Below are 23,639 nucleotides of genomic sequence, written 5' to 3'. Positions count from 1 at the left end.
TTTCAAGCCCTGAGTTAAAAGAGATTATATATAAACATTTTAGCACTGTATGTTTATTGATAATTTATTAAAAGGATTTGTCCACTATGGCCTGAACCATCTACAGTTTTTCCAACATTTATGCAAAGCAGTGCTAATACTTTGTACAAATACAGTACTTTACAAAGGAATATAATTTTTACAAATGAAGCAGCTCTGGCACAGAGATGTTAGATGACTTGCCTAAGATCACTTAGTTGGAGGCCCAAGACAGACCTATGCAGCTCCATCCAGGTTTATTAGGATCTCTACATTAAATATTCTCTATAAAGTAACCCTGTCAAACCTCTTAGTGCTGCAAAGGTAAAATATATTCAAATTCACAATTATTATACGAAACATACTTCACAGCATTTGAGTCCAGTGTTGCATAAAGGTAATATAAACATTTCATTCGTTCATTTGTTTCCAAATTGTGAGGGACCATATATTGAGCAAAGATGCGTTCAACAAGCAATCTGAAAGAGAATATTAAGAAGGAACATTAGCTATAAAGCAGCAAGGTGGTTCTAAATTCAAATTACTAAAACATTCATTTAAAAATTCTCAGACCAACAGAGTCTGTGGTAGGTTTACACAAGAAGATGGATGCTGCTGAGAAATCTGAAAGCAAGCCACTTAATTCCCATTAATGGTCTCAAGTAGAACTTGATCAGAACAGAGCTAAAAGTTATAATAATCCTACCACCAGAGTCTGACACAAAAAAGACTATGCTTACTAGACTCAAGCGTATTGGAATTTGGGTATGAATCAAAGTATGTAGAGATTATTTTAGATCAGAACACTGGAATTAGTAGGCTTTTTCCAAGTGAGGGAGTTTAGAGGATGGAAGCTTTTACCTCATGGGTAAGGGGTCATCTGACATTGCATGTGTTTGATTCTACTGTATTTATTCTTAAAGTTTATATGTCCCTACATATTTGCTGATATGTGCAATGCATAAATCAAAAGAATAAATTAATAAAGCAAACAACTTTTTGAACACTAACATGGGATGAGTGAAAAACACAGAAAAGAGAACTAGAGTAATTCTACTCCACTGAAGCAATACTTCTGAGTTTAAAAAAAAAATGGAACACAACTTGGCAGTGTCCAAGTAAGAACACAAGTTGACCTATATAAATATTATATTTATTTTTTCCTTTTATCATCATTTAACAATCAGAAAATAAATTCAAGTTAGAAAGCTAGGCAACCTCCATATAACAAGTCTCTAATCCTCAAAACCTAGTAAACTGACCTACCGGTCATCAATACTGTTTTGATAATATATATGCAGCAGTTTGTCCTTGATCCATGAAATTTGTTTTGCAGCTTCTTTTCCCGCCTCTGACTGTAATGAATATTTCTTGTATATCTGGGCAAGTCCCATCATAGCTTCTTTTCTCACTCTCCACTAAAAAATAATATCGCAGTTTTAAAACTCAAAACAAACAATTTTTAAAAAATATTTTAAAAGAAAATATCTCTTGGCAAAGAAATATTTGCTTTTTCCTTAAAAAACCAAAATAGTGATTCTAATTTGTTTAAAAAAAGTTTACTGCATTTTATTAAATTTACTAAAAAGTTTTATATTTATCATTATATCTGCAACTACCAACATTTTCATCACCATTCATAGCTAGCATGTGAATAAAACGAATATCTGAGTAAGCAACAAACCCTCTGGACTTTAATGGGTAATATTTCTAATATCAAAATATTTTTTTCCTTCAGGGAACTATGCTGAATACCTACCATTATTTTATGGCTGCATAAGGGGAAAGCATGTCATCAAATGAGAAAAATAAAATCAGAAAATGACAATGATTGGTAAAGTTTTCCCTCAGTTTGCTTGCTATTAATGTTATTTAGAATACATGAAAACAGTTTTAAAGTTTACTGAATAATGAAATATGGTTAACTGGAATTTAAAAAACGCACAAGTTTGGAAGTTAGTGAATTTGATCACAGTCTTCCAAGGTTCTAATTAAAAGTGAGCAACTTGACAAGCTGAGGATGATTGAATATTTTTCACTTTAATCCACAATAAATTTTGAATTCTGTGTTCCACATTTTTCAAAAAATATTTCAATATCTTGGAAGGATTTCATTTTTATTTACAAATACTAATATAACAAAGACAACAAATGATACAGAAAATACCATTAAAATAGTTATAAGACCTACACTGAACACAATCCACAGTACTACAATGCAAGACTATGGTTTGATTTTTGTTCTCTAGGTATGAGCTGACAGGGACAGAGCATTACAGAAACAGGATATTCAGGCCCTAGAGCAAGAGAATGCCTCAGTGTTTAGCAGTGACTATTCCATCTAAGTATAAAGGACCACCAATAATTTCTCCATATTAGAGAAGACAAAATATTAGACAGGGCACCAGGTGAAGATAGAATAACCGCAGAAATGCTAAAAGCCGACCTGAATACGAGTGCCGGGATTTTAAAGGAGCTATTCAACAAGGTGTGGGAAGAAGAGAAGGTACCTGAAGCATGGAAGAAAGGTATCATTGTGAAATTACCAAAGAAGGGTGATTTGTCTTTGTGTGGTAATTGGAGAGGTATAAACTTGCTATCAGTGCTCGGGAAGGTTTTCTGCAGAGTTCTGTTACAGAGAATAAGACAAGCAGTAGAATAGATCCTGAGGGAAGAACAAACAGGATTTAGGAGTGGGAGAGGATGCGTTGATCAGATATTTGCACTACGTAAGATAATGGAACAATCTCTTGAATGGAACTCGCCACTGTTTATTAATTACCTCGACTTTAAGAAGGCATTTGATAGCGTCCACCATCCATCTCTTTGGAATATCTTAAAAATATATGGATTCCCTCCGAAAGTGATTAACATCTTCAAAGATATGTATGCCGGCAATAAGTGTTGTGTTCGCCATGAAGGACAGCAGAGCGAGTAGTTCCATGTGAGAACGGGAGTTAGACAAGGGTGCGTTATTTCGCCCATCCTATTTCTTGTGGTCATAGATTGGGTGATGCGGAAAGCCACTGAAGATAGGCCAAGAGGGATCGCATGGGGACCCTCTGGTCATATTGAAGACTGTGACTTTGTGGATGATATCGCCCTGATTTCGAGCTCTCAGACGGACCGCCAATCTCCTTTTTGTTCACTTTTCACCCTTCTCCTTCCAGAGTAGGTAGAGTAGCAAGGTGCGTAGGACTTAATATCCATGCCGGTAAGAGCAAAATAATGAAAGTAAAAACAGCCAGCTCGACAAAGACAGTGTTATGTGATGTAGAATTGGAGGAGGTGAACGACTTCAAATATCTTGGTAGTTACATATCGGCTGATGGCAATATTCAGTAGGAGATATCTACCAGAATCGGTCTTGCAGCAAATGCATTCTATAGACTTCAGAATATTTGGAGGTCAACCATCTTGCAAATGAAAACCAAGGTAGAGATCTATAGGTCAAACGTCCGCTCTGTGTTGCTCTATGCGGCGGAAACATGGAGGACCAGAAAGAAAATAGAAAGTCAGCTTCGGGGCTTTGAAGGAAGTTGTCTTAGGCGAATTTTTAACATACATTGGCCGCAGCGTATCACCAATGTTGAAGTGAGCCGATTAACGGGCATCAACAATATAGTGGATGAAGCCAAACAACGAAGATGGAGGTGGCTGGGGCATGTATTGAGAATGGGTGCTGATAGACACCCTCGTATTGCCCTACGATGGACACCACAAGGAAGGAGGAGGAAAGGTAGACCATTGGGGACGTGGCGAAGGACCATTGAAGAGGAAATGAAAGGTATGGGAATAAAGTGGGATGAACTCTGCTGTCTCGCTCAAGAACAAAATGAATGGAGGAAAGTGGTTGGCGCCTTATGCTCCACAGGGAGCGAATAAGAAGAAGAAGAAGAAGAAGAATTTCTCCAAAGGGAATCCTGCCAAGTTTTCTTCAGCTGGAAGGATAATGATTACACAATGGTAACATGATATTTAAAATAGGACAGTTACCTGTTCCATAACTGGCATTCTTTGAGATGTGTTGCTCAGGTGTATTCCACAGTAGGTGTGCGTGCTCACCACGTGCACCGGTGCCGGAAGTTTTTCCCTTAGCAGTACCCGTAAGGGGGAGGACCGCTGTGACCCCAGGAGTGGTGCCTCTATATCACGTTATAAGGGGAAATGCGCACTCCCCTCACTATCGGTCCCTTCTTGCCAGACAACTCCAACAGAGGGGAAGGAGGGTGGGATGTGGAATACACCTTAAAGGTTTCCAGTAGGGAGTACCGCTCTACCAAACCCGGCGTCATCCTGTGCTTAGGAAACGATCGCATAGTGCGAGGAAAAAGTGTGGACAGAGGACCATGTGGCAGCGCTACATATGTCCTGGATAGGGACGTGGGCTACATAGGCGGCCGACGAGGCTTGAGCTCTCATAGAATGCGCCTTCATGATAGGCGGCGGGGGAACCCTTACCAAGTCGTAACACGTGTGCATGCACGAGGTGATCCAGCAGGAAAGCCGCTGGGTGGAAACTGGCTGTCCCCTCATACGCTTGGCCGACACAACGAACAGCTGTGAGGATTTCCTGAATGGCCTGGTTCGGTCCAAGTAAAAGGCCAGCGCTCTACGTACGTCTAGCATTGGAGAAATGGTGCTTAGGACTGAGTACTGGTAGGAAAATGTCCTGATCCATATGGAAGGTGGGGACCACCTTCAGGAGAAATGCAGGGTGTGGGCAAAGCTGGACATTATCCCTGTGGAAGACCGTATATGGGGGTTCCGATGTCAAGGCCCTAAGCTCCGAGACACGACAGGATGAGGTGAGAGCCACCAAAAATGCCACTTTCCATGACAGGTGGGACCAGGAACAATGGCCAAGGGTTCAAAAGGAGGACCCATTAGGCAGGATAGCACTAGATTTAGATCCCATTGCAGGACCGGGGCCCTGGCATGCGGGAATGCACAATCTAGGCCCTTTAAAAAGCGGGAGGTCATCTGATGGGAGAAAACCAAGTGACCCTGCACCGGAGGGTGGAAGGCTGAAATGGCCACTAAATGTACCCTGACGGAGGCAGGAGCTAGTCCTTAGGTCCTAAGGGACAGGAGATCATTGAGAATGAGCTGGAGGGATGTGGATGATGGGGAGGCGCCCCAATCCCCCACCCACCTAGAGAACCTAGACCATTTGGCAAGGTACATCCGTCACGTGGACGGCTTTCTGCTCTCCAGCAGAATTCGTCTGACATCCTCCAAAAACCTTCCCTCCTCCTTGTTTAACCATGGGGCAACCACACTGTCAGGTGAAGCGTGGCCAGGTTGGGGTGGAAAAGCATCCCCTCTTCTGAGAGAGGAGATCCGGGCGGAGCGGCAGCCTCCGCGGGGGGGCTGCTAGAAGTTGCAGGAGGGTCCCGTACCAACGTTGGCAGGCCCAATCCGGGGCTATGAGGATAACCCTCGACCTGTCTTGTCTGTCTTTACTTTTTGCAGGACCTTGCCTATCAGTGGGAACAGTGAAAAGGCATAGAACAGTTGGCCTGACCACCAGAGGAATGCAGCTGAGATCGCCCCCGTTTCTGCCCCTGCCCTGGAGCAGAACTGGGGACAGCATCAGTTCTCAGCAGTAGCAAAGAGGTCGACACAGGGAGCTCCCTACTCTCAGAAAAGCTGTCGGGCAACCTCCCAGTGGAGTGACCACTCGTATTGGTGGGAAAACACCCTGCTGAGGTGATTGGCTCACACATTGTGCGCGCCGGGTAAGTGGAAGGACTGCAAAACTCCCATAGGTCCAGGGCTTCCTGGCACAGGGCTGAGGAACGTGTGCCCCCCTGCCTGTTGATGTAATACACTGCAGCCATGTTGTTCGTGAGGACTCTGACCGCCTTCCCGCAAAGGTGCAAACTGAACGCTATACCTGCCAGGCATACTGCCCTGAACTCCCTGACGTTTATGTGGAGGGACAATTCCAAGGTCGACCATCTGCCTTGGGTTTGAATGTTCCCTATATGGGCTCCGCAGCCCAGATCTGAGGCATCCGACACCAGGTCTAGTGAGGGAGGGGCTTCTCGGAAGGGAATCCTGTTCAGCATATTGCTTGGGAGGGACCACCACTGCAGAGCGGCCGCTATGTTGGGTGGTATTGGGACAACCTTGTCTAGGCTGTCCCTGGACTGGGAATACTGGAAGGTTAACCAGAGCAGGAGGGGCCTCATTCTGAGTCGGGCATGCCGCACCATGGAAGTGCATGCTCCCATGTGACGTAGGATTTGAAGGCACACTCTTGCCGTGGTCACAGAGAAGGTCATGACCGACGCTATGAGACTTTTGAGTGTCTCAAACCTGTCCCAGGGAAGAGAGGCTGTGGCCTCTAGGGAGTGTAGCAGAGCCCCTATGAAGTGTATGCACTGGACTAGTACTAACATGGACATGGCCTCGTTCACCACTAGGCCCAGACCTGTGTATGTGGACAGCAAGTATTGCATCTGGGCCTGTACCTGAGACCGGGAGTTGCCCTTGAGGAGCCAATCATCTAAGTAAGGAAAATCTGCAGCCCATTCCTCCGGAGGTGGGCTGCCACCACTGCCATGTATTAGGTAAAAACCCTGGGGGCCGTGGAAAGGCCAAAAGGAAGGACCGTGAACTGGTAATGGTCCCGCCATACCAGGAAGCGGAGGAAGCACCTGTGATCCTCGAAAATATGGATGTGGAAATACGCATCCTGGAGGTCCAGGGACACAAACCAATCCCCCGGGTCTAGGGACGGAATGATGGATGTCAGGGATACCATGTGGAACTTGTAACGGACCATAAACCTGTTGAGATTCCATAGGTCCAGGATGGGCCAGAACCTGCCTTTTGCCTTCGGGATCATGAAATATCAGGAGTAAAACCCATTGCCCTGGAATTCTACCGGTACCCTCTCCACCGCGCCCGAGGACGTGTGCCACCTCCTGGCTTAGAAGGGGGGCATGTTCCGGTTCCCCGAGGTCCTCCCGGGGCGGAGGGTGGTGGAGTGGGGGTGAGGCGAACTGCAACATGTAGCCCCTGGAAATAGTGCTTAGGACCCACTGGTCTGACATTATATGGGACCACTTCACTCGGAATGCAGATAAATGGTTGCAGAATACAAACTTTAACAACTGGGAGGCTTCCGTGGCAACAGGCCCAGTTGCCCCCCGCAAAGAGTCAAAACTGACTCTTGCCATTCGCAGGGCCGAGCAGGACGACGCTGGGACCTGTATCTGCTCCCTCGGTCTCTTAGGCGGGGGCTCATATCTGCCCCTAGCGGGAGGCGCTGAGATCTGCGGCCTAGGTTTGTCCTTTGCTGGTGAGACATATAGACCCAGAGTTTGCAGGGTGGTGCGGGAATCTTTCATTCCATGCAGGCGGACGTTGGTTTGGTCCGCAAACAGCGCTTTCCCATCGAAGGGAAGATCCTGCATCAAGGACCGGGACGCTGCAGACAGACCAGACAGCAGAAGCCAGGACGCCCTACGCATAGATATGGCCGAGGCCATCGAATGGGGCTGCCATGTCAGCTGTGTCCAAGGAGGCCTGGAGGGCTGCTTTTGCTGCTGCTGCCCCTTCCTCAACCAGAGAGCCTTGAACTCTTCTGTCCCGCTCCAGGAGAAGAGGCTCGAACTTCAGTAGAGACCCCCATAAGTTAAAATCATAGTGGCTCAACAGGGCTTGGTGGTTGGCCACCCTGAGCTGGAAGCTCGAGGAAGAATAAACCTTCCTGCCAAAAGAAACCAGTCTCCTGGTGTCTTTGTCCTTGGGGGTAGGCACAGGCTGACCGTGGCATTCCCGGTGGTTGACTGACTCCATCATCACGGAGTTGGGTGCTGGGTGGGAGTACAGGTACTCGTGTCCCTTAGCCGGGACAAAGTATTTTCTCTCTGCTTTTTTGGAGATAAACCCCAGCTTCCCTGGCACCTGTCATAGAGCAGTCAATATGTTGGCTACTCCTTGGTGGAGAGGTAGGGCCACACGGCCTAGTGCCGAGGAGGACAGCACGTTGAAAAGGGTGTCTGCCGGCTCCTCAGCCTGGAGTTGGAGATTTGAGGCCACCCGCTTTAGGAGCTCTTGAAGAGCCTTAAAAGTCCTCCTGTAGAATGGGTGGAGGGGCCACTATGGTCTCCTCCGGCAAGGGGGCCGGTCTGGCTCCCAGGGCATCGGGAGGTGCCAGTGGTTCGATCCCCAAGACCAAATCCAGGCCCGGTACTGCCTGCTCGGTACCCATCGACTTTAGACTCTGTTGCAGCAGACACACCGAATGGGCGTGGGGTGCCCATTGATACCATTGCCCCTGCCACGGTGCCCCTTGCCACTGACCGGCTTGGGTACTGGGCAGTGCAAACTGCTCTTGAGGGGCAGTGCAGCTCGGGGACGGGCAGCTGGGTGCTGAAGCAGAAGTCACCATTGACCGCACGGTGTCGTAAGAGCGGCGGGAGCGTCTATGGTCGTGTCGGTGCTGACCTTGAGATCTGGACCTCGACGACGAGGAGCGGTACTTGTCGGAAGTGCTGCTCTCGTAGTCATCCCGCGCGGGCGAGTCAGCCAATCTGAGCAGAGTGGAGGGCGGACACGAGCTAAGTGAAGACCTCGTCGAACAGGGCAGCACGCGGTCCTCGGAACGGGGACTGTGTCCTGCCAGGGAGGGCTTGTGTGCTCCCAACAGCAGCTTCCCTCGGGGCCAGGTACCTGTCTCAAGCGGCACACCCGGCACCAGAAGGGAGAGGATGTCACATGTGGCCTGTGCAGCCTCCGGCCATGATGGCATTCTCACCGCGGGAGAGACATGCGCAGACAGGACCAGGCTACTCCACTCAGCGCGAGTCGGAGGTCTGGGTCCCCAAGGGGATTGTGGGCTGCCCAACTCCGGTCCAGCCTCACCCCTGTCTTTTTGTCAGCGCCGCTGAGTCTTTCCCTGTTTCTTAGCGGGTTAGCGGTGCCGGCTGGTGGAGGGAGCCTCACTCCGCACCAAGGACACGGTGCCCGGTGCCGTGTGCGGATGGCATGCCGGTGCCAGGGCCAACGCAGACTCCATTAGCAAGGCCTGGAGCCGGAAATCCCACTCTTGTTTAGTTCAAGGCTTGAACGATCTACAGATTTTACAGCGGTCTGTAACATGGGTCTTGCCCAAGCAGCGGAGACACTGAGTGTGCAAGTCGCTTCTTGGCATATAACTGCGACAGGAGTCAGATGAATTGAAGCCTGGGGCATGCCCTGCACCAGGCAACTAACTAAAGAAGTTATCCAACTACTGGAAAAGACAAGTACTACTTAGGCTAATAGGAGAGCTACAGCAAAGCTGGAGCGTAACATTCCGACTACCTTCACCAGCAGCAAGAAGGAACTGAGGGTGGGGAGAGTGCGCAGCTCCTGTTACAGCGCAATACAGAGGCGCCATTCTAGGGGTCGCAGCGGTGCTCCCCCCTACGGGTACTGCTAAGGGAAAAACTTCCGGCACCGGTGCACGTGGCAAGCACGCACACCTACTGTGGTGTGGAATACACATAAGCATTCACTTGAAGAAGGGATATTTCTCAGAGCTGAATGGGTGACACCCATTCTCCCATGCTCTAGGACAGGAGTGGCCAACCTGTGGCTCCGGAGCCACATGCAACTCTTCAGAAGTTAATATGCGGTACCTTGTTTAAGCACCAACTCCAGGGCCGGAGCTACAGGAACCAACTTTCCAATGTGCCAGGGTGTGCTCACTGCTCAACCCTTGGCTCTGCCACAGGCCCTGCCCCCACTCCACCCCTTCCCACTCCCCTCCCCTGAGCCTGCCATGCCCTTACTTCTCCCCCTCCCCAGAGCCTCCTGCATGCCACAAAACAGCTGATCGGGAGGTGCAGGGAAGGAGGGGGAGGTGCTGATCAGCAGGGCTGCTGGTGGGTGGGAGGCGCTGGGAGCGGGGGGAGCTGATATGGGGCTGATGACATATTACTGAGACTCTTTGGCAATGTACATTGGTAAATTCTGGCTCCTTCGCAGGTTCAGGTTGGCCACCCCTGCCCTAGGAGGAAGAGAAGAAAGTGGACTCAAGTGAACACTCTATTACTCTATGATGCAATACAACAAACAATGTAGTTTGTCGTCTACCTGTCTTTGACAAAGACACATGATGGTGTTACCAGATATTTCACCAATAATCTTTCAATGACAAGTTATTTTTCTCTTTAATGGTAAAAAATGTTAAAACCAGACTTCAAAATACTTTAAAAACTGGAAATTTGAGATGAATAACTTTAAACTATCAACAGCAAATGTTTTTGTATTATTTAATAGTTTTTATAATCTGTTCAAATTAAAGTTTTTAATTTGGGTGTTTTTAAAAAGGAAGGTTATTTCTTATCTAAAAACAAAACGCTAAATTTATTACAAGGTATTTGAGACGAACACGATTAATCACTATTAGAACTAATCTACGTCTTACCCGTTTGTCCAGTGTTCTCTCTCTTACAAAATTAAGTAGGTGATCATTGACAAGCAAAAGATCTTTTTTAGCAGCAGTAACTATGGATACAATAACATCATGCCTAATGGCTTCTTCAGGGTCATGTGACCTTACTTTAAGGTATTCTGAAAGAAAAATACTATAATTAAAATGAAATATTTATGCAGCGTTAACTGTGTTTAATTCCCTAGAGACTGATTAAAGAAATATGACTAAAGTCAGCCACATTTTACACTATTTCAAACATCAAGTATAAAGTCTCTGAATTCATCATAAGGTAAGATGAACTGCCACTTATTTAGCAAACTTTATTCCACTATTAATCTCTCAGCTCTCATCTATAATTAGAAGTTTTTTATTTTTGTTAATAGTTAATTCATTCAGATATAGAGATTAAGATTTTCTTTCCCAGACTACAGGGTATCCCTAACTGGTAACTATTTCCTCTGGTTGATCACCAATATTTAAAAAACAATACAGGGGGTGGGGGAGAAAGCTCAGAATCAGTAATAAAAATACATAACCTTTTTGCCAGTACAGTCATTTAATCAAATTTGTACAAAACTGATAGGTGACGAGAAGTCATTGCACCTTGATCATTGTTCAGTGATGAAAGAAAAATGAGTTGATCATCGCAAACAATAACTATTAATGCTACTGGCAGCAAGCCACAGTGCAACAGACAACATCCAGAAATAATGAAGTCCTGACTTGCATTTAAAGAGGCTTTGAAATTTGAAAGCTATTCCTACCAGAGTGTGTGTGTGGTTTTGCCCCCCCCCCCTTTTTTTTTTTTAAGTATAATTTGCCTAAAACAATAGAATTCACCTAGAGGACACAATAATGAAAACGGTTTTAAAGTTTACTGAATAATGACACAGTAGTCAAAAAAGTTCTGATCCATAGTTATAAAGGTTGGAACTTAAATATATTTTTCAATGACACAAACTTAATTCCAGGGGGAAAAAAGGCAATACAAATCCACTATTCTCCTCCATATCTCAAAGCGTTCCACAGTGTAATCCAGAAACTCTAGTATCAGACATGAAAGCAGGCAAAAGTCAACTCAACCACACTTCAAGGACAACAGAAGAAATACAATTAACCTTTTGTTTAGTAAAAGATTGAAAATAATGCCCTGAAAGTTTAGTTGAAAGATTTCCTCAGCTATGTCTGTGTTATTTTGCTCTGCTTATCTGAAACACTTCATACTATATTCTGTGAAGATCATGGAGGCAGTGGTGATTAGGTAGTTATTAATACTGAAAATACAAGAATAATCTGGTCTAAAATCTTAAATTCATCTTTGCTCATATTTATCAGCTTTTTCATATTTCATTCACTGTAAAAATCCACTTAACCAGCACATTTCAAAACCTCATTTTTCAGAAATGTTGCAAAGCCACAATAGTAACCAGATACCTAATTCTACTATTACCCCTGAGAACAAGATAAAAAATCTTGAAGAATATTAATAAAAAACAGGTACCTGTTAAATCTTTTGCTAGATCTGGATGGTTCATAAGGCAGTGGCTAGCAAATTTCACACATTCAAGCCGGATAGGTACATGGATATCATTAAACCTGTTTTAGGAACAAACACTGTATTTAATAAATCAAGATGTATGTGTAACAACATTTTATTTCATTTCCATCAAAGCACTGTGCCTATTTCTATATACAAAGCACTGAAATAGTGATAGTCCAAGATTCATCTTAAACTCTGAGAGAGACTCTTAAGTGAAAATGTGAGAGTGTAACACCTTCCCATTTCCTGTCCTTTTGTATCATGCAACCTTGTATACATACAATTAAGTTCTATGTCTTTGATTTGATTTCTAAGGGCTGCAGATTCAGTTGATAAACTGATAACTAGGATTAGACTAGAAAGTTTTGGGACATAGGGCAAAGTGCTCCAGGAACCACTATCTGCTTTTACATTTAGCTTAGGCAGCATGAAGCAATCTAACTTAAGTGAACACAAAATAGATGTAGCTGTTTTCTAGCCCTTTTTTCTTTTCCAACTGTGTCTATGCTTCTCATATATGGATGCATGAATAAAATGGACATCCTTAACTTTACACCGATAATTTGATTGGTCTTGCAAAGTCTTATTTAAAAAGGAAACTTGGAAATATTTCCTATATATGAAGTTAATTTATTTGCCCTTTACTAATGGAAATATCTTCCTCAATGAACACAAAAAACTCCCACAAACACAAATGACATTTACTTATGGGTAACAGACATTGGTTTAAAAAAATATATAGATGGTCCACTGTCCACCATTTCCATAAACATCAAGTATTTAAATAGTAATATGAAGAATCACATGGGTTTCACTAAAAAAATTAGTTTCCTAAATTGTCAATCCCAAACAAACTATTATTCTTTGAACTGAATAATGTAAGGCAACATTATTAGGCTTCTATATGCATCAAATGTAACCTAAAAGGAATCTGTTTAAAGATGGACCACTTTAAAAGTACAGATGCTACCCGAGTTACGTAAACCTGACATACGCAAATCCAAGCTTACAGGAAAAGTTCCGTAAGGTAGAAATAGGAGGAGGGGTTTTTTTTGTTTTTTTGGGTTTTTTTGGTGTAATGGTCGGAGATACGTTTCTGACTTACGCAAAATTCGAGTTATGCAAGGCGTTCCGGAACGGAATGCCTGTGTAAGTCGGGTAGCGTCTGTAGTTAAAACTTTCAAAACAGTCTCAGCAGAAGTGTATGGACATCTGAAAATACAAAATCTAGTCTCATGTTTGATTTTGATTGGAACTGTCCTATAGAACTATCCAACTCTAAATTATTTTGTAATATGATCAAATACAAATTTAATAAGATACTATACAAAAGGAAACCTTTTGAAAAAAATCAAATGCCTTTCAAAAAGGGAATTCTTTGGAAAAAATCAAATCTCTAAATTTTCAAAATCTCTAAACTACAATTATCTAAATTAAATAAATTTAAATGTCCAAATCTTTAAAAATATAAATTCAAGATTGTGACAACAGCTCTAATGTCATTTAACAGCATATATGAAAAACTTTTGGTACAATAAAGATGACATTTGAATGAAATAAAGCTATACAATAAAAAGATTTAGCACAATTTAGAAAATAGAAATCTACAATACACTATATTTTAATGGATTTATTGCAACGGATTTATTACAAAATGTAACTTTACTGGTTACTTATTTTTTCAAATGTTTAAAAGATGCTATAAAACAAATATTGAGTCTTCAAATTTGTAACCTTCTTAAAACAGCCTCTGTGATTAGTTGATGACAGAGAAATAAAACATCTTCATTACTATTTTATTTTACAATGAAGTATTTTTTGCTAGGCCCAATTAGCATCTAGTATTTTTTAAAATATAGTATGAAAACATGTTTGATAGTGTCTTCAAAGACAATTTCAGGCAAAACAACACTTCTATATTTAAATTTTCTAAAATTTTTATCTATAGAAAATTTCCCTTAATACTGATATTTTATCATTTTAATATGATGTAATATTATTTGCAGTATAAACTATTGCCCACTTGCATTAATCTACAGGGATTAGCACTGACCCAACATCAAGTACGCTTTCACTACAGTCTTTATACCAATATTTTTAAACACAGCAATTATTATTCAGTAAGATACATTGTATTTTAAGCATACAGTATATAAAGTCTCAGGATCTCTTAAAACTCTCAGATATTACCAATGCCATCTGATGTTATTTTAAAAGTTATAAACTCATTTCATAGTTTTATATATAATAAATATATAATATAATATTTACAATATTAAAATTATACATGTGTAATTATATACAATATATAATTTTAATATTGTAAATATAAGTAAAGGAACAGGCTGGTTTATAATTATTAGCTCTATAGAATCACAGATGTAATATCTTTAATATTATCTGTGTCATATTTCAGAGCAAGCAGCAGAATAAAATTCTTACTTATCCATAGATTATACTTATTTTAAATATAGGAAATTTGTAAAATGTTGAATTATACTTCATTGTTCATCCCTGTGGGAAGGGAACTAAAACAGTGTATACCTCCCCAAGTAGCACTGCCAAAGTGGTTTGTTTTGAGATGCCAACTCTGAATCCTTTGCCCCAAACATTTTTGCTAGTAGTTTTACAACCTGCAGACGTTCTTCATTGTCATTGCTCTGGAAAATGAACACATTTTTCAAAAATAAAAACTGTATAAATGACTTTTACATATTTATCTTACATTACATACATTTATCTTCAGACAAATTAAAATGCAGATTAAGATATACAGTTCTGGTATACAGCAATCTGTGTTTCAAAGAGATAAAATACTATTAATCATGGAGATGAAGAAATTAGTATGGAAATTAAGGAAGTTAAAATAAAGATGCAATGTAGAGTGCCCCAATAATACAAATCTGTTAAAAGAATACCAGGCTTATGTACATTATTTCAACCCTCATTAACAGTTTGCTAATATTTTTTTATCTGTATTTGTTAAAAACAGTAAAAGAGTTAGGCATACTTATACAACCAAACTTAGGCAGATAACGAATGAGATAAAACGCAACATTAAAACAATTTAGAATACGGTCCACAAGTATACTATAAAAATGCTCTGCATATCTCCTACTGTTGATATGAGAACCTCAGCAAGGAGTAAGGTTCACTGCCCCTACGATTTTATGGAGCTGTCACTGAAAGCTCTTCAGCATAAATTTTCAAAAGAAACTAGTGATAAGATGCCTCAAATTTTTGGGTGCCCAACTTTGGACATCTTGAGGCCTCATGTTCAGAAAGTGATGAACAACAAACTTTAAAAAAATCAGGCCGCTTTAAAATGATCTCAAAACTTGGGTCTCCCAACTGAGGCACCCAAACACACTGGTTACTTTTGAAAATGTAGGCTTTCATAATTCAGCACTTCCCAAAACTACAACACTTCCTAAAACTACGCTTTGAGCTGGAAATTAAATGTGCTCCTACACAGTTCAAAATGATATTCTAGCTAAATATTCTATTATTAATTTTCATTTCCACCTGCTTGAAGTACAGAACATATCCTTTCAGTTTAAAATATACTGTAGAGATGTTGTCACATTTGTTAGCTTTCCATACATTTACAATTCACCACACAATATGCGTTTATTTTTGCATAAACTAAGAAAACATGAAAAGGTTATCCCATGGCTACACTTGCAGTTAAATGCTGCTTCTTTGCCCCTCCACAGTCATTAGCTGGGCACTCCTGGCTCCTCCCACTCTCCAGTCTCCTTCCTGCTGGTATAATACAAGGGGAGTGTTGAGGCAGGAAGGTACTGTTCTACTATCATAGACATCCTTACCATATCGGTCCAACCGTTTGCCTCCTTTGGAGTTAGATTCTATCATCAAGAAATGAGGGCAAGGTGGTCTTCGTTAGCATTGCCTAATCTGACTTGGTGCCCTGCTGTGGCTGGTTCGATATATTCTACATACCAATGGTTATTGTGTGGGGAAAGCACAGAAAGTTGGGCTTGCCCCAAGTTGGATGGTGTCTCCTACTTCCAGCAATACCATTTTAAAGGAGTTCTGGCCACTACAAAATGTCCCAATCTGTAGGTAGGCACCACTACACTCTCCAGCAGTGGCCACTAATGTCACCCCCAGCTACTCAGGAACAGGTTGAAAATGTTTGCTGTACATTTTCACAGAATTTCCAAAATCTGAAAATATTTCACATATTTACAGTGAACATGCTCAGCTCTGCAATGTAACTGTAGTTCTAAGAAATAGCCATATCAAAAATATGTTGCTCATATAAATACTGGGAATTTCACATGAGAATGGAGACAACCCTTAGGCTTGAATACCGTATTTATTTGGTAACAGAATAATTAAATATATTTTACTTCTGAAATTAACAAATACATTCCCTGGTTATGACTCTGCTTTAGTATTAGCAAGAACTGGCAACAACAGTATGATTTTATTCTGTTACAACTGTGTATTTATCTGTCCATTTTTTCAGCTGAGTGTTCCAGTTCCAAATCTGCCATTCTATTATGTGGTAATAAGGGAGGTGCTGGCAATATTTTCAAAAACACTATTTTTCAGCTTTTGCTCTTTTAATCAGTTTATAGGATTATTTGTCTGTCATTGGCTTCAACAAGTTCCAAGACTACAGCATCTTTTCCAAACTCATGGCAAGAATTTGTCTACTTGTGCGATTTCCTGCCTAACCACCTGGATAAAACAAATAAAAATCCAAAGGTCTGCACAGACTAGCACTATGTGATACTTACAACCTATCTATTCTTATGTGTATATCTACTTTCCTTACAGGGAGAAAAGTCATGCATACCACCATACACGGAAGCATCACTCCTAATTATGTCATATAAATTTCAGAATCTGACTGACACTGGCAAGCCAGATGCCAGCTCGTACCAAGACTGGAGGCATTAGCTAAGAACTAACAAATTCATATCTAGAGACCAGACCAGTTCAGCTGTATGTTAGTTTTACTCAAAACAGGTATTAGTTTTATAAGAATGTACTTAGTGTTTAAACTATATGAAATGCCTATAAATTGCTACATGCTTCAGTCTCACGTTTAATGTCAGTATTCCATGCTATAAGAAAATATGCAAGTTTTGCCTTATAACTCTGAAAATGTTTGCTATTAACTTATAAACTCAGGTACAGGAATCATCTCTCTCCCCCACTTATCCAGAAGGGCTATCAAAATCAAATGGGCCATCAAGGAACATCATAATACAAAAGATTGATTAATGGCCCTATTGCACCTTGGAAATGCTACATGCAAGGAAGCAACTCCTGTGGGCTTGGAAGCTGAGTGAAGGAAATAAAACAAAGGCTATGGTTACAGTTGAGAACTTACAGTGGCACAGCTGTAACCAATACAGCTATGCCACTGTAAGGTCTCTAGTGTAGCTGCTCTAAGGCTTTTGTCACTTGTCAGTGTAACTTTGTCACTTTTGTCAGTGTAAAGAACGGTTACTCACCTTCTCGTAACTGTTGTTCTTCAAAATGTGTCGTTCACGTCCATTCCAATCAGGTGAGTATGCGCGCATGTGCACAGTAATCGGCCTAGGCGCCCCCTGGAGTCGCACCTTCATGGGGCCCAAATAGAGCCACCCCATCAGTTCCTTCTTGCCAGCTACTCTGACAGAGGGGTAGGAGGGTGGGTATTGCAATGGACATGAACACCACATCTCGAAGAACAGTTACAAGGTGAGTAACCATTCTTTCTTCGAGTGCTTGTTCATGTGGATTCCAATCAGGTGACTCACAAGCCCAAGTTCAAGAGGCGGGGTCAGAGTCGTCCAATGACTGGAGCACTGCTCGTTCAAAAGCCACATCATCTCTGGCCTGCTGAGTAATCGCATAGTGCATGGTGAAAGTGTGGCTAGAGGACCACGTCACTGCTCTACAGATTTCCTGAACCTGTGCCCGGAATACTGTTGACAAAGCCTGTGCCCCGGTGGACTGCGCAGCAAGCAGGAGTGCGAGAACCCCCTCCAGGTTGTAGCATTCCCAGATGCAAGATGTGATCCGTGACAAAATGCATTGTGATGACACAGGGGCAGACCTTTCATTCTGTCTGCAATTGCTACGAATAACTGGGCTGATTTTCTGACGGCTTTGTTCTCTCAATATAAAAGGCTAGCGCCCTGTGGACATCCACAGTGGAGTGTCTTCTCCCTGCCGCTGGAATGCAGCTTAGGTAGAATATCGGGAGAAAGATGTCCTGTTTGATGTGAAACTGCAACACCACCTTTGGAAGAAAAGCAGGATGAGGTCTAAGCTGCACCTTGTCCTTATAGAACACAGTATAAGGTGGCTCTGAGGTTAGGGCCCTGAATTCAGACACCCTCCTGGCCGAGGTTATCACCGCCAGGAACACCATCTTCTGAGAGAGAGAGAGGAGGGAGCACGTTGCCAAGGAGTCAAAGGGTGGTCCCATTAGTCTATAAAGGACCAGGTTGAGGTGCCAGGCTGGGGCAGGTTGTCAGACATGAGGATATAGCCTGTCGAGCCCTTTTAAAAACCAGCTGACCATAGGGTTAGCAAACATCGAGCGGCCCTCCTCACCCAGGTGAAAGGCCTACATGGTGGCTAAATGCACCCTTATTTATGACAATAAAAGCCCCTGCTGCTTCAGACGGAGAAGGTAGTCCAGAATAAGTGGCACCGGAGCCAGCGTCGGGGACGAATGGTGCTGCGCTGACCAGATTGAAAACGTCTTCCACTTGGCAACATAGGTGGCTCTCATGGAAGAGGACTGCCAAGGAGGACTTGTCTAGCCTGTTCTGAACAGGACAGCTCCATCAGGTTCACCCATGGAGCTTCCACGCCATGAGTTGAAGCAAACTGAGGTTCGGATGTTAAAGATGACCATGATCTTGCGTCAGAAGGTCCGGGAAGAGCGGCAGGGTGACTGGGGCTTCCACGGACATGTCTAGGACAAATGTGTACCGGTGAGGTTAGGGCCATGCTGGAGCTATCAATATAACCTAAGCTTGTTCCCTCCAGATCTTAAGGAGCACCTTGTGAACAAGTGACATGGGCAGAAAGACATATAGGAGACAATCTCCCCAGTAGAGGAGGAACGCGTCCGCTCTGGAGCCTGGGCTGTGGTTCTGGAAGGAGCAGAACTGTTGGCGCTTCCTGCTGTGTCGCGTGGCGAATAGGTCTATATGGGGAAAGCCCCACCTGTGGAAGATTGAATTCGTGACATCTGGACGAATGGACCACTCGTGGTCGTGAAATGACCCGCTGAGGTAACCCACCAGCTTGTTCTGTACCCCGGGGAGGTGCGACACTTGCAGGTGTATTGAATGTTCTACACAGAAGTCTCGCAGCACGAGGGCTTCCTCACACAGCAGAGAGGACTGTGCATCCCCCTTTGCTGATGTAGAACACAGCAGTGGTGTTGTCCATCATGACTGATACACATTGTCCCACTAAGTATGCCCAGAAGGCCTGGCACACCAGGTGCACCACTCTCAGCTCTCTGACAATGTGGAGAGCCAGATCTGGTGGCGGACTGGCGAAGGGAACCCCTGAGCATACCTCCTGAGGGTTGAGCCACCGCAGGAGGGAGTCGAGGACTGGGCAAGGTAGGGTCACTATCCTGTCCAGGCTGTCTCTGGCTGGGCCATATACTGATGCCAGCCAGGACTGAAGAGGTCGTAGTTTGAGCCCGGCATGCTGTACCGGATAGGTACAAGCCACCATGTGTCCCAGAAGCTTCAGGAAGTTTCTTGCTGTTGTGGTGGGAAACTTATCAGTGAGGGCCTGAAACCTCCCTTGTGGCAGGTATGCCTTGGCCTGGGTCAAGTCCAATATTGCCCCTATAAACTCTATCCTCTGGACGGAGGACAGAGTGCACTTTGCTTCATTTAAAAGGAGGCCCAGGTTGAAGAAGGTGGCTTTGATAAACTTGACTTGAGCCTCCACTTGGGTCTTCGAGCGAAGCCAGTTGTCAAGGTAAGGAAACATATGAACATGGTGCCTGCGCAGAAACATGGCAACAACTGCCATGCACTTGTGAAAACTCAAGGTGCTGCTGACAGGCCTAACAGGAGGACTGTGAATTGGTAGTGGGTGTTGTTCACCACGAACCTGAGGTACTTCCTGTGGGGATGAGTAATCACAATATGAAAGTACATGTCCTTCAAGTCAAGGGCGGCATACCAGTCTGCTGGATCCAATGAGGGAATGACGGAGGCCAGAGAGACCATGCAGAACTTGATTTTCTTTATAAACTTGTTGAGTTCCTGCAGGTCCAGGATGGGCCTGAGGCCGCCTTTGGCTTTTGGTATTAGGAAATACCGGGAATAAAAATCCTTGGCCCTGTGCTCCTGAGGAACCTCCTCCACTGCCCCTAAAGATAGGAACAACTGCACCTCTTGGATAAGGAGTTGCTTGTGAGAAGGGTACCTGAAAAGGGACAGGGAAGGGGGGTGGAAGGGCTGGAGAGCACAGAATTGGATGGAATATCCCCTCTCTACCATGTGGAGCAGCCATTAGTCCGAGGTTATACGGGACTATGCATGGTAGAAAGGGGATAGTCAGGATGAGAAAGTAAGGCGGGGTGGATCCATTGCCAGGTGTGGCACACTGTCTTTGACCATGCCTTCAAAAGGCATGCTTGGGGCCCAAAGACAGCTTCGGATTTCCCGAGCTCTGGCCAGAAGGTTGACGTGACCTTCTCCTGCCACTTCTGTTATGCCTTCTGAAGCCATCTTGGTGGTTCTGCTGACCGAACGTCTGGGTAGGCTGCGGGAAGATGTCTCTCTGCTGATTGGAGATACAGACCCTCCCCATGACCTGAGGGTGGCTCTGGAGTCCTTCAGACAATTTAGCCTTTTGTCTGTTTTCTCAGAAAATAGTGTCTCACACTCGAAAGGCAGGTCCTTTATCGTTTGTTGGACTTCAAAGGGGAGACCCGATACCTGGAGCCATGAGCCCCTTCTCATGGTTACACCCTGGAGATCAACCTCCCCTTCTCGAGAACTCGGCCCAGGAGTCCAAGGGGAGCAACTGCATAAACTTAGCCACTACTGAACAAGTATTGTAGGCCTACCTGCTAACGATGGCCTGTTGGTTGGAAATGCAGAGTTGTAGTCCCCCCGTGGAGCTGAACCTCTGCCCGAATAGCTCAAGCTTTTTTGCATCCCTGTTCTTGGGGGGAAGGGCCTTGGAAACCCTGCCTCTTTCTCTCCGGTTTGCAGCGTCCACCAGAGAGTCAGCTTGTGGGTTGGTGTATAAGTTTTCATAGCTCTTGGGGGGCACAATGTACCGCCACTCATTGCGCTTGGCAGTATTATAGGGAGACCAGGATCTGCCACAGGGTCTTGGTCATGTCCATGATGGTTTTAATTAGCGGTAAGGGACCAGAATAGCATCTGCATTGTCCATAACTTCTTCCGTCTTAATACCCAGACCCTGTGCAACCTGGCACAGCAACTGCCGCAACACCCTGGAGTCTTCCAGGGCTGGGGCAATGGTAGCACCCATGAGCGCCTCATCCGGGGAAGATGAGGATGAAGCCACTAAGGGAGGTGGTTGTTCTCTTCCGTCCGCACTAGAAGGATCATGTGAGCCAGTGGGGACAGTGATGGGCTGGGCGGCGCTGGTGTTGGTGCTGAGAAGAGCACTGGAATCAACGTCGCACCCCACGTTGGTGCTGGAGGCGCTCTCAGGTGGTGTGTCTGCACCGTGGTCATCGACTTCAGTGCAAGCAGTGTTGATGACGGCATCAGTGCTGGTGCCATCACAGGAGCCGGAGTTGGTGCCTAGGGCACCACTGGCACAATGATTTGAGCCACTTAGACCTTTGGTGCCGAGGGCACTGCCAAAGGGGACACTGCCGTTGGTACCGATGCCAGAGGTAGCTGCTCGGCAGCTGGACGTGGTGGAACAAAGGTAGCAGACACGACTGAAGCGGCACCTGAGCGAGAGCATTGGCTCCAACCCTGGGCTTGGTGGAAAGCCCATGGAGTCCAGAAGGGTCACTGAGCTGGGTTCTGCCATTGAAGGGCCCACTGCCTCGGTCAGCACCTCCTATGGTGCCTGAAGGATGGCCTTCTGCTCCTGCTATAATCAGAGTGGTACGAGTCCAACTCCAACTCGGAATACAAGGACTAAGGCAGCACTGCACCTCTTGATGTGGACAAATTAGATGTCTTTAAGTAACCAGGGCCTGATGAAATGCATGCTAGAATACACAAGAAGCTGACTGAGGAGATATCTGAGCCATTAGCATTTATCTTTGTAAAGTTATTGGAAAACGGGTAAGATTCCAGAAGACTGGAAAAGTGCAAATATAGTGCCAATCAATAAAAAGGGAAATAAAGACAACCTGGAGAATTACAGACCAGTCAGCTTAATTTCTGTACCCAGAAAGATAATAGAGCAAATAATTAAGCAATCAGTTTGCAGACACATAGAAGATAATAAGGTGATAAGTAACAGTCAACATGGATTTGTCAAGAATAAATCGTGTCAAACCAACCTGATAGCTGTCTTTGACAGGGTAACAAGCCTTGTAGATGGGGGGGAGGAAGTAGTACACATAGTATAGCTTGATTTTAGTAAAGCTTTTGATACTGTCTCGCATGACCACCTCAAACAAACTAGGGAAATGCAACCTAGATGGAGGTACTATAAGATGGGTGCAAAACTGGTTGAAAAATCATTCCCAGAGACTCACAGTCATGCTGGAAAAGCATAACGAGGGGTCCTACAGGGATCAGTTCTGGGTCTGGTTCTGCTCAATATCTTCATCAATGATTTAGATAATGGCAGAGAGTACACTTATAGTTCATAGAAAATACCAAGCTGGGAGGAGTTGCAAGTGCTTTGGAGAATAAGATTAAAATTCAAAATGACCTGGACAAACTGGAGAAATGGTCTGAAGAAAACAGCATGAAATTCAATAAGGACAAATGCAAAGTACTCCACTTAGGAAGGAGCAATCACTTGCACACATACAAAATGGGAAATGACTGCTTCGGAAGGGGTACTATGGAAAGGGATCTGGGGGTCATAGTGGACCACAAACTAAATATGAGTCAACAGTGTAGCACTGTTGCAAAAAAGCGATCATTATTCTGGGATGTATTAGCAGAAATGTTGCAAGCAAGTCATGAAAAGTATTTCTTCCGCTCTACTCCGCTCTGATTAGGCCTCAACTGGAGTACTGTGGCGAGTTCTGGGTGCCCATGCCACATTTAAGGAAAGATGTGGACAAATTAGAGGAAGAGCAACAAAAATTATTAAAAGGTCTAGAAAACATGACCTATGAGGGAAGATTGAAAAAATTGGGTATGTTTAGTCTGGGAAAGAGAAGACTGAGGAGACATGATAACAGTTTTCAAGTACATAAAAGGTTGTTATAATGAGTAGGGAAAAGAATTGTTCTTAACCTCTTAGGTTAAGACAAGAAGCAATGGGCTTAAATTGCAGCAAGGGACATTTAGGTTGGACATTAGGAATAACTTAACTGTCAGGGTGGTTAGGCACTAGAATAAATTGCCTACGGAGATTGTGGAATCCCCATCATTGGAGATTTTTATGAACAGGTTAGACAAACACCTGTTGGGGGTGGTGTAGAGAATACTTAGTCCTGCCTTGAATGCAGGGGAC

At 44.0% G+C, this 23,639-nt stretch overlaps 1 protein-coding gene and 1 long non-coding RNA gene across 8 annotated transcripts in view; one reads left to right on the top strand and one right to left on the bottom strand.

The window, feature by feature from the left end:
- Positions 1 to 23,639, bottom strand: part of PDS5B (PDS5 cohesin associated factor B) — a 254,196-nt gene that overhangs the window by 106,326 nt on the left and 124,231 nt on the right. For all 7 annotated transcript variants that reach the window (XM_039535287.1, XM_039535243.1, XM_039535254.1 and 4 more), the window contains 5 exons: positions 14,541 to 14,656; positions 11,958 to 12,052; positions 10,448 to 10,593; positions 1,285 to 1,436; positions 384 to 497 (listed from right to left, as the gene is read on the bottom strand). In XM_039535287.1, coding sequence (XP_039391221.1) covers positions 384 to 497; positions 1,285 to 1,436; positions 10,448 to 10,593; positions 11,958 to 12,052; positions 14,541 to 14,656 — 623 coding nt within the window. The remainder of the gene's footprint in view (positions 1 to 383; positions 498 to 1,284; positions 1,437 to 10,447; positions 10,594 to 11,957; positions 12,053 to 14,540; positions 14,657 to 23,639) is intronic.
- LOC120403744 lies at positions 10,138 to 16,989 on the top strand. Its single transcript, XR_005597711.1, has 3 exons — positions 10,138 to 10,196; positions 10,660 to 10,745; positions 16,806 to 16,989. It is a non-coding gene; the product is annotated as an uncharacterized LOC120403744 (long non-coding RNA).

The sequence above is a fragment of the Mauremys reevesii genome, linkage group 1, assembly GCF_016161935.1.
Source record: "Mauremys reevesii isolate NIE-2019 linkage group 1, ASM1616193v1, whole genome shotgun sequence".
NCBI classification, from domain to species: domain Eukaryota; kingdom Metazoa; phylum Chordata; order Testudines; family Geoemydidae; genus Mauremys; species Mauremys reevesii.
This window is presented reverse-complemented; position numbering and strand designations above follow the sequence as displayed.